This window comes from Myotis lucifugus, unplaced genomic scaffold (assembly GCF_000147115.1).
Source record: "Myotis lucifugus unplaced genomic scaffold, Myoluc2.0 scaffold_4332, whole genome shotgun sequence".
Lineage (NCBI taxonomy): Eukaryota > Metazoa > Chordata > Mammalia > Chiroptera > Vespertilionidae > Myotis > Myotis lucifugus.
The window spans coordinates 1,440-12,352 of record NW_005875380.1 but is presented as its reverse complement, the minus strand read 5'-3'; the positions used below and the strand labels follow the sequence as shown (position 1 = coordinate 12,352).

General features: G+C 63.5%; 1 protein-coding gene across 1 annotated transcript; it reads right to left on the bottom strand.

Moving 5' to 3' along the window:
* Nucleotides 1-2,615: 2,615 nt before the first annotated feature.
* Nucleotides 2,616-9,427, bottom strand: LOC102440900 (cytochrome b-c1 complex subunit 1, mitochondrial; the record flags this gene model as incomplete). Its single annotated transcript, XM_014450853.2, is given in 12 exon segments — nt 2,616-2,787; nt 3,195-3,270; nt 3,519-3,607; nt 3,907-3,992; nt 4,074-4,234; nt 4,333-4,476; nt 4,661-4,776; nt 6,529-6,608; nt 7,063-7,261; nt 7,456-7,585; nt 9,153-9,317; nt 9,319-9,427. Coding segments are annotated over 12 exon segments (1,420 nt in total), but the record flags the coding sequence as incomplete, so codon positions are not given.
* Nucleotides 9,428-10,913: the final 1,486 nt, after the last annotated feature.

Here is a 10,913-nt window from a genome sequence, read left to right as displayed (position 1 = left end):
GTCCTGGGGTGGGGTGGGCCGCCTGTGCCGCACCCCATCCCCGTGACAAGCGGAGGAGCCCCCCAAATGAGGGCTGGGAGCTGACCCCAGGGAGAGCACAGCACACTGCGCCCAGGGCAGCCCTCCCCCCTTGTGTGTGTGTGGGGGGTGGGCAGGAGAGGATCGGTCAGCTTCTGCATACGTGTCCGTCCGCGCCCCGCGTCCCGTGATGCCGGCACCGGCCCAGACAGATGCCATCCAGCTGTGCCTGCAGGGACCACCCACAGGGACAGCTCCTTCCTCAGGAATGCACCCTCCTGCCTGTGCGCCCCGTCCTGCCTCAGGCCAGACCCCCGCCTACCGCCTCCTCCTGGCCTGACACCTGGAAGCCGGCTTCCTCCCACCGTCCCCCCAGGCCGAGGTCACCTGGGTGCCCCTCCAGCCCTCGCGTCCACCCATCGCTCCCCCTTCCTAACCACCCCTGCCCGCCCACCCTCCCCCGGAACCTCCCACTTGTCTCCCCATACTGGCTTCTGTGACTGGTCAGGGCCCCAGTCCCCCCAGGTCAGGGCCACTGTCCTAAGGAGGTGACTATGCATGTTCACTGGAGGCAGAGGGTGCCCCAGTCTCCCCTCCATTTCCCTGCCAGCCCGGATCGTTCTGGAAGCCCAGAAGTACATCTACACCCAGCCCTCCCAGCGTGCCCGGCCCCGCCGAGTGGGGACCCACAGGCTGTGGGGAGAGCTTGGGTGGCCCGTGCTGGGCTTGTCTCCCTGGACCCCTCCAGGCCTGCAGCTCCGGGGACAGCTGTGTCCCCGCTGCCTCGTCCTGTCACCCAGAAGGCAGAGGCCACCTCAGCGCTGGCCCCCCAGCTCTCCTGGGATGCAGTGACCTGACCCACAGGGCCCAAACCTTTCCCCAAAACTGCCAGGACCTCCCCCCTTGAAACTGACCTACAGGTGAGGGTAGCGAAGAACCAGACAAGTCTTGCCTTGTCATTTTTTTAAAATATATTTTTATTGATTTCAGAGGGAGAAAGAGAAACATCAACGATGAGAGAGAATCCTGGGTCGGCTGCCTCCTGCACGCCCCACACTGGGGATGGAGCCTGCAACCCGGGCATGTGCCCTGATCAGGAACCAAACTGTGACCTCCTGGTTCATAGGCCGCCGCTCAACCCCTGAGCCACGCCAGCCGGGCCCAGACATGCTCCTGTTAGAGGCAGCCCCTGCCCCAAGACCTCCCCTCCCTTGCTCAGAGGTGGAGGAGAGCAGGAGGAACCGGCACATACAGTATGGACACCAGTGTGGGTGAGCCTTTAGGGGAGACAGGCCCAGCTGGCAAACCTCACCGGAACCTTAAGGGGCCCCAAAAGAAAGGCAGGCCCCTGCTGTGAGGGGTCAAAGGGTGCTGAAGAGGCTGCTGGGCGGCAGGAGCAAGGCTGAGGCCGAGGGCGTGTCGGGAGCTCCTGGAGCCTCAAGAGCACAAGTGTGTTCCTCTGGGCCCCTGGCTGCCGCCTCCAGGCAGGCCTCCCTCCCTGCCTGGGACACAGCCGAGGCCAGTGCCCTCCATCAGGGCAGCGGGGCCCTGAGCTCTGACCTCCCCCCGCCCCTCCCGGGACATGTCCTTCCTGGCCCTAGCCTGGGTTTAGGAAGCAGTTCATCCCTCAGGAGCTCCAACGAGGCCTGGTGAGCTGCCGCTGGGAGCACAGGGGCTGGCCAGGCTTCCCAGTGCTCGCTGCTCCCGTGGCCCCAACGTGGAGGGGATCTGAGTCCCCCGGCCCGAGTTCTAGAAGCACCTGACCTGACGTTACTTCCCACCCAACAGCGGGAGGGATTCAAGGGCTGCTCTGGCTGCTGTGAGGCCGGAGCTGAACCGTCCTCAGCAATCCCGACCCAGGACCTGCTCACAACTCCCAGCAACACCTTCCTCGGAGGCCCCTCACTCCCACCCCCACCCCCACCCCCCACCCCACCTCCGCCCCCGGGCTCTAGGGGACCTGACCGCAGGAAGAGGGCCTTCCCTATCTGCTTGCACTGGGCCCATGGGGGCAAGGGGCCTAGAGCCAGAGCCTCAGGAAGACGGGGAGGGGACCTTGGGTAGCAGCTCAGGACTTGCCTGGGAGACCGAGGCAGGGAGGGGGCTCAGGTCCTGGGCTCAGGCTATTCTTGGAGCCTGAGTCAGCACGAGCGAGCGAGCGGGAGGCAGAGGGTTGCTGCCCTGCCTGTCCAGGCAGCAGCTACGAACCAAATGGGGACACGACGCCCCAGGCTGCCCTCCTCCCAGAATCCAGAGTAAACACGAAGGTGGCTCCTCAGGGAGCCCTCGGCCCCTCTTGGTCCATCCGGGGACCAGGCACCAGAGGGTGACGGCAGGGGCTTCCGCCTGGGCACCCGAGTCCCGGGGGCCTCCCTCAGGGCAGAGGCTGGGTGTGCAGTTGCTGTGGACGCCCTGCTCACGCCAGACATTCTGGCCAGGAGCACCCCACGTGGCTAAGTGGGAACATCTGGCCTCATCTGCCTGAGGCAGCAAAGGCTTCCAGCCCACACTGGCCCCCCGCTGGGGACACGCAGCCTGTGGGGAAGCGGAAGGCCCCCGCCGCTGCCCAGTGGACCCCATGCAGAGCCAGACACACGCAGCTCTCACAGGGCTTTATTGGTGGGGAAGGACTGAGGAGCTGTGGCGGCACGTTCCTGGTGGGGGCCCGGGCGCCGGCCCGCCCTCCTGCCGACAGGCTTCCTGCCTAGAAGCGCAGCCAGAACATGCCGCTGCGGGTCCGGTTGTAGTCGGGGAGCTGCTCAATGGGGCCTGTAGGGATGGGCGGTGTCAGGGCGGGGCGCCTGGCTGGTACAGGGACACCTGGCCCTGCGCCGCACCCAGTTCGGGGCTGCCCAGAGCGGCACAGGCAGGCTCTGGGGGAAGAGGGGAGAACATCCCGGGGCGCCGAGCCTGTCCCTTCACGCTCGGCTCCGAGCCCCACCCGCGGTGTCCGTTACCTGGTGGGTGTCGGGCACTGATGGAGGCACCTTGGCAGGGAGTCAGGGAGTTGCTGGGACAGGTTTTCTGAGCAAGAACTCCCTGGCAGCCAGACTCTGGGCAGAGCCTCTCGGGGCCTCTGGCTGCTCCCAGTGCAGGCTGGGGTGGGGGTGAGGGTGGGGGTGGGGGGCGCAGGAAGGGCCCAGGGAGGACAGAGAGCAGGCGGGCAGGTGACTCACCCACTGCAGCCACCGCGGGGCACTGGTCATAGAAGTACTTGGAGCAGACCTCACGCACTGTCTGGGCATCGACCTCCTGCAGCGAACGGGCACCCTGACTGACGGGCACTGGGCACGGACCTCGGCGCTGCCCCCAGCCCCAAAGGGGAGGGCAGCAGGGCTCGTCCACCCCACAGCCAGGCCTCCGCCTGCCCCTTCCCTCCAGACACGCCAGCCCCGCGGGGACGGTGCCTCTGCCCAGACCCAGGGGGCTGCACGTCAGGCCTCGCTGCCCGTGGAAGAGTCAGCCAGGTCCACACTCCAGACCCGCCCCCGGGCCCGTACCGCGATCCTGCTTTCCCACTCGGCCAGGGGGATGCGGCGGCCGTAGGTGAGGAGGCTGCGTCCGATGTCCTCACACACAGGAGTGGTGCCTGCGAGGGGGAGAGGGAGGGGGAGGCTCCAGGTCCACCCCGTCCATCCGGGACCAGGCACACGCCCACTCCAGCTGCTGGCTGACCCCTGAACCCTTGTCTGACCCAGCTTGCCACCTCACTCTACAACCGCCTGTCGCTGTGCTAATGGCCGCCCCTGGCCCGCCCCCCTGTATCTGGAGCCCCGGCTGCTGTGGGCTATGGTGCGACCTAGTTTCCCTCCAGTCTCGGGTAGGAATGGGCCACCCTGGGGCTGTCCCCCCCCCGCCAGGAAGCCGCCCCGCGGGCGCAGGGCTCACCGTCCAGGTGGGACACGAGGGCGTTCCTGAGCTGGTTCCTGCCCCGGCGCACGTCGCTCTCCGTGGCGCTGGTGCACAGGCGCATCCTAACGGGGGGCGGGGTCACTGAGAGGTGCTGTCTCAGCCCCCCCTCCTGCTCCCAGGCCCCCACCCAGCACCGCACTCACCACTGGCCTTGCAGGAAGAACACCATGTCGTCGATGCTCATGCGGTCGCAGACAAAGTGCGCGCCCAGCAGGCCCGTCTCCGCGTAGCAGATGTTGAAGGTCTGGAAGCTCTGGCACAGCTTGTTGGCCACGGCGACAGAAGCCAGCGGGCTGGACAGGTGCTGCAGGCCAAGGCGGTCAGCAGCACCCCCCACAGGGCCGTGCAGCCCGTCCCAGACCCTCTTCTCCGAGACCAGGCCCCACGCCCACCGGCACTCACCATGCCGCCGCCGTACGTGCAGTCATAGTGGCCGATCATGGCGTTGGCCACTTGGAGGGCCACGTTGTCCGGGTTGGCCCAGCCAGGCCCCTCCACGGCAATGGCCACATGGGCCAAAGGCAGGGCATCGTCACGGTGGGAAATCTGAAACGGGCACGGCAAGACTGAGGGACGCCCGACGGCCCAGGCGACCAAGGGTGCCAGGGGGCTGAGGGGGGCGCAAGTGTGAGCATGTGCTTGTGAGGCAGCCCCAGGCCCTTCCCTCCATGAGGGTCCCTCCTCCCAGGGGCCCGGGCGAGAGCACGGCCCTGCCCACCAGGCAGCCTACCTGGCTGCCAGTGAAGCGGCACGGAGCGAGCGTGGGCACAGCGTCCTCGGCGTACGTCCCAGAGATGCCGCTGAAGTGCTTCTGGGCGAGGTCCAGCAGCTGCCGGTGCTCCACCCCTGCGAGACAGTGTGTCACCGGCCGCCAGGCGCGGGCACAAGGCTGGACAGCGTGTCACCGGCCGCCAGGCGCGGGCACAGGGCCGGACAGCGTGTCACCGGCAGCCAGGCGCGGGCACAAGGCTGGACAGCATGTCACCGGCCACCAGGCGCGGGCACAAGGCCGGACAGCATGTCACCGGCCGCCAGGCGCGGGCACAAGGCTGGACAGCGTGTCACCGGCCGCCAGGCGCGGGCACAGGGCCGGACAGCGTGTCACCGGCCGCCAGGCACAGACACAGGGCCTGACAGCGTGTCACCAGCGGCCAGGCGCGGGCACAAGGCTGGACAGCGTGTCACCGGCCGCCAGGCGCGGGCACAGGGCCGGACAGCGTGTCACCGGCCGCCAGGCGCGGGCACAAGGCTGGACAGCATGTCACCGGCCACCAGGCGCGGGCACAAGGCCGGACAGCGTGTCACCAGCCGCCTGGCGCGGGCACAGGACCGGGGAGACAGCAAAACGTGACATGGGACAGGGTGAGGGAAGATCCCCGCGGACGGGCTCTGCCTTGGGCAGGGTGGGCACCTCAGGATGGCGCAGCACGGCGCACAGCACCAAAGGAAAGCTGAGCCTAAAATCGGTCCTTGTGGTGCCTTCGCACCTGCACCGAGGACGAGACGGGCTCCAGGGCACAAGCCACCTGCCCTGCCTTGTGCCCCTCGCCGTCCCCTCACACAGACCCTGGTGCTGCCCTGGGCGGGTGGCAAGCGACAAGCACACAGAGGCGGTGCTGCAGTGCGTGACTAGCTCTGGGGTCCCCGGGCTGGAGCACTTCCTGGTACGTTACAAACCCATGCCCGTGGGGCCTGCTGGGTCCCCCTCCAAGAGGAGGCCCTGCTGTCAGCGCCTCAGCACCGGGCGGGCAGCCTCCCCGATAGCGCACAGCCTCCAGCAGCTGCCTCCCCTTCCTCCCTGAGCTCAGGTTCCACTGGACTCGGCCAGGTCTGGCCCGCCAACAGCTTCCACTGCGCTTGGTCCCCAGGTTCCCGGGCCCGAAGCCATCAACAGGCTCTGTCAGCCTTCCGTGCACCCCGCTGAGAAGACCACAGCTGGGGGGGCGTCCCTGACCCTCACCCGTCCCTGCCCGCCCAGGCCTCCATCAGTTTCCATCTGCACCACCATGGCGGTCCATCTGCTTCTCGCCCTGGCTCCCGCCACCTCCCAGCGGCACCGGGACAGCCCCTCCCTGGTCTGCCGGCCTCTGCGCTGGCCCCAATGGCGGCAGGACAAGCCTACACCACACATGACGCTGCCCAGCCCTCTGCTAGGCGCCCCCTCCCGCCATTCTTCAGGCCTCTGCTCAGACAGCACCGGCTCCCAAAGCAGCCCAGCCTCCAGCTCTGAGTCCCCACAACCCGCCTTCCTTCCCAGGCACCTCCCCGCTGCCTCCAGATGCCACCACCGCGTGCGGGGCCGTGAGGCTGGCCCTCCCACCAGCCTTCGGACTGGACAGGCCACAGCCCGCGGAGGCCTGTGCTGAGGCGGCGCGGCGCCGTGTGGCGGGCCCAGTGGCGGCCCAGGCAGAATCCTACTCCATCTCAGAGACGGACGGAGGCTGCTCCCCTGGGGGCGGGGAGGACGACGGGGCCCCCAGGAGTGGAAGATGACCCCCATTCAGAACAGGAGACCTGGGGTCCCCGGGCTGGAGCACTGATGACCAAGGCCGGGCCGACCCACCACTGCCAGAGGGCTTCGCCGAGCTCAGCACTCACCTCCCGCCGCCGCCAGCACCATGCGAGGGGCCTTGTAATGCTGGCCCAGGAACTCGGTCAGGTCGGCACGAGACAGCTTCCTGCAAGACACACGGCCAGGGCTCAGCGCCTCCCCCAACCCCGCGACTTGGGTCACACAAAGGGGGCTGAGGAGCAGCCAAGGTGACAGCTTCTCACGGCTCGATCCCTCCCCCACCCCTGCCCCCTGCCCCCCACCCCTCCGGGGCCCAGAGGGCAGCCCTTGCCTGGCCCAACTCACACCTGACCTCAGGACAGGCTCAGAGGCCTCGGTGAGGAGGGTGCGCTGACCCTGTGGGCTCACGGGGCAGCACAGAGCTCTCCCACCACAGGACGGAAGCCCACAGACGGGGCACCCACACACTCCCTCCCTCGGGCTGTCAGGGCAGGAAACGTCCTGCAGTAAAGGCCGGATTCCAGCAGAGAGCGCACGGGAACAGAAGAGGCACAGGCCGCACAGGCAGGCAGCCAGGCCAGAGGGTAGGGACGTCCGCCACGGGCCCAGCCGGCTCCCACCTGACGTTGTCACTGGGCCCCTCCACGGGCTGGGCGAGCGGCGTGCCCTGGAAGGCGGTGGCGTGCAGGTAGTCGAAGACCACATCCCGCAGGGACGCGTCGCTCTCCTGCAGCTCCCGCAGGATCACGTCCCGCTCCTTCTCGATCTGCGAGTCCTCCAGGCTGCAGTTCTGCACGACGTCCGCCAGCAGCTCCACAGCTGGGGAAGGACAGGGTGGGCACGGGTGGGCCACTGGAGACCACAGCAGCACACAGCCCCAGGCCTGGCCCCCGGCTGCCCTGTTGCCAGGCCACACTCCAGGGCAGCCCCGTTCTGCGGCCAGGCCAGGGGCTCCTGGTGCCGGTCCCTGCATCTTTGAAGGGCCCTTTCCGCCCACCACCCCGAGGCGCTACCTTTCGGCAGGTCCTGGGACAGCGCCTTGATGTAGTAAGCAGTGTGCTCCCGGGTGGTGTAGGCACTCAGATGGGCCCCCATGCTCTCCACCTCCTTCTCCAAGGCATTGCCAGGCCGGTTCTTTGTTCCCTGAGCCGGACACCAACAGCACCGTCAGGAGCCGCCTGAGCGCCCAGGACCCCCAGCTCCGCAGACTGAAGTCGCAGCAGCAGCAGTGCCTTCGGCAAGGAGCACGGGGAGGCAGGGCCCAGGACTGTGCCTCCAGCACTAAGCCGGTCACGGCAACAGCATGGAGACAGCCAGGGGCCAGGAAGGAAGGGCGGGGCCCAAGCGAGTGTCCTGAACCCAGAGCGCCCCTCAGCCTGGCCTACAGCACCCCGTGCCCTACAACAGGCAGGCCCAGGTTAGCTCACACCTGCGTCAGGCGAGCCTGCCACCACCTACTCCCCACCATTCATAGGACTGTGCAGTGGCCTGTCCTGTGTGTGTGTGTGAACATCTGCACAGCTCTGGGCGGGCAGCTCAGTCGGTTAGAGCTTCGTCCCGATACACCAAGGTTGTGGGTTTGATTCCCAATCAGGGAACACACAGGAGGCAACCGATCGCCATTTCTCTTATCCATGTTTCTCTCTAAAATCAATAAAAACATATCCTCAGATGAGAACAAAAAAAATCAACCAATAATGATATAAATAAAAGGAACAACATAATTGGTATCTTTCTCTCAAATCAAGAAATAAAAGAGCCCTGGCTGGTGTGGCTCTGTGGATGGAGCGTGGCCTGCGGACTGAGGGGTGCCGGGTTTGCTGCCGGTCAAGGGCACAAGCCTGGGTTGTAGAGTCCATCCCCAGTAGGGGGTGTGCAGGAGGCAGCTGATTGATGTTTCTCTCTCATTGATGTTTCTAGCTCTCTATCCCTCTCCCTTCCTCTCTGTAAAAAATTCATAAAATATGTGTAAAAAAAAAAAATCTATGCCTAAGTCAGCTGTTCAGTGGTTAGAGCACTGGCCCGCAGACCGAAGTCCTTGGGCTTGATCCTCGGTCAAGGGCACATATCCCTGGGTTGCAGGTTCGATCCCCAGCCTGACTGAGTCACATACGGGAGGCAACCAATTGATGTGTCTCTCTCACATTGATGTTCTCTCTCTCCCCCGCCCACTTCCCTTCCTCCCTCCCACTCCTTTCTGAAAATCCATTGGAAAAAACACCCTCCGAGGAGGATTAACAAAAAAGATCCCCACACAACTGTGCCGGTGCAGCTGGCTAGCTGCCCATCCCCCGTCTCCTCCTCCATCTTTCCACTCATTTAAGAACGTCAGTCTCTCCTCTGTGCCACCATGGGCTGGCTGAGGGCTGCAGTGGGGACTGTCCCACCCTCGAGAGAACCGGAGACGCCCAGGGAGCCCACAGGGCAGAGCACCGCACGGAACGCTTGCTCAGCCCAGCCCGGGGTGCTGCTCCGCATCGGGACATGCACACCCAGGCCCGGCCTCGGGGTGAGGAGTGGGCCCCTGCGGCTCCTGAGGGCCTTTGGCTCTGGGGCCTGTGCAGGGCTCACCAGACAGGTGCGCACAGGAGGCTCTTTCCAAAAGGCCAGCCAGAGGCTGCCCCAGCTGCAGCCCTAACTGGGGAGGCGGCTTCCCGGGAGGGACAGCGTGAAGCCCGGGGCCGGGGGAGGCGGGACCGCGGGAGCTCACCTTGAAAGCCAGATGCTCCACAAAGTAGCCCGCCCCGTTGTTCTTCTCGTTCTCGTACCGGCTGCCAACGTCAATCCACACCCCGACCTGGACAAGAAGGAACAAACCGCTCCAGCCCCACGTACACCCCCCCCAGGGTGACAGCAAAGCCCAGGACCCCCACCCTCACAGGCTCAAGTTGAGGCTCACAGTCCCAGAGTGGGGACCGCTGTCTCCAAGCAGGACCACTGTGCCTGGAGGTGCCCAGAGCGCCCACGGCCGAAAGACCAGCCACGCTGCATCACCTCCCCCTCCTGTGCTTCTGCCTGGTCAGCAGGGCTCCCACAGCCGTCCCTAACGGCCCCGGCACCCGGTCCTGTCACTATAGGAAACGCTGAGGCTCGCTCTTGACTTTCAGGGGATTGTTTTCTAGGAAGCAGCACATCTGCAAACAACCCACTTTCTCTTTCCTAACAATGACCCTCTGCCCGCGGAGCTCCTCCTTTCACTGATAAGGAAGGAGGCCGCCGGCCAGACGCTGGGCGTTTATATGGAGGAAGTACCTTCATTCACACTGAACAGAAGTTTTAATCAGGCCTGAGCACTGAACACGCCGTGTCCCTGACGCCCAATGAGAGGCTCTTACAATGTCCCGAGTAGCCTCCTGCGCTGGAAACAAACCGCACCACTCCCCCCACAGGTCACAGGTTTAGTCTTTTAATTTACTATTCGCTCAGAGTTGATTTAAATTACATCCTGCCCTAGCTGGTATGCTCAGTGGATAGAGCGTCAGCCTGCAGACTGAAGGGTCCCGACTCCTTCCGGTCAAGGGCACATGCCTGGGATCAGGGCTCGGTTCCCACTAGGGGGCAGCGTGCAGGAGGCAGCCAATCAATGATTCTCATCATTGATGTTTCTATCTCTTTCTTCCTTCCTCACTTAAGTCAATAAAAATATATTTCAAAAAAATTCTCTCTACTTTCCTGAGATATTGATGTACAACCATATGTCATAAATTCTTAGATGAACATCTATTTCACTTGACATCTTGGAAAGATGCATTTTAAAGTCCGTGGTATCCTTTGACTGTAACTGCAGCACCCTCTCTCTGGCTTTCTCCTTACAATCTGGAGCAGTGGTTCTCCACCTTGGCTGCACATTAGAATCACCTGGGAATCTTTCTGAAATCCTGATTTCTGGGCCTCATCCTCTGGAAATTCTGTTTCTTTGTGACTAATGTTGTGGCCCCACCCCATAACAAAGAAACAGAATTTCCGGAGGATGAGGCCCAGAAATCAGGATTTTAAAAAGATTCCCAGGTATGGGGGGGATGAGGACACATTTGTAATACCTTAATAAAGAATTTTATTTATTTATTATTTTTTAAAAATATATTTTATTGATTTTTTACAGAGAGGAAGGGAGAGAGATAGAGAGTCAGAAACACCGATGAGAGAGAAACATCGATCAGCCGCCTCCTGCACATCTCCCACTGGGGATGTGCCCGTAACCCAGGTACATGCCCCTGACCGGAATTGAACCTGGGACCCTTGAGTCCGCAGGCCGACGCTCTATCCACTGAGCCAAACCGGTTTCAGCAATAAAGAATTAAAAAAAAAAAAAAAAAAAAGATTCCCAGGTGATTCTAATGTGCAGCCAAGGTTGAGAACCACTGATCTAGAGCATCTTCTAGCACGTGAAATACTAGGTGTACCAGTTAATAATGCAGACTTTTTTCAATAGATGGAGTTACACATATGATGATACATATGTGATTTGATA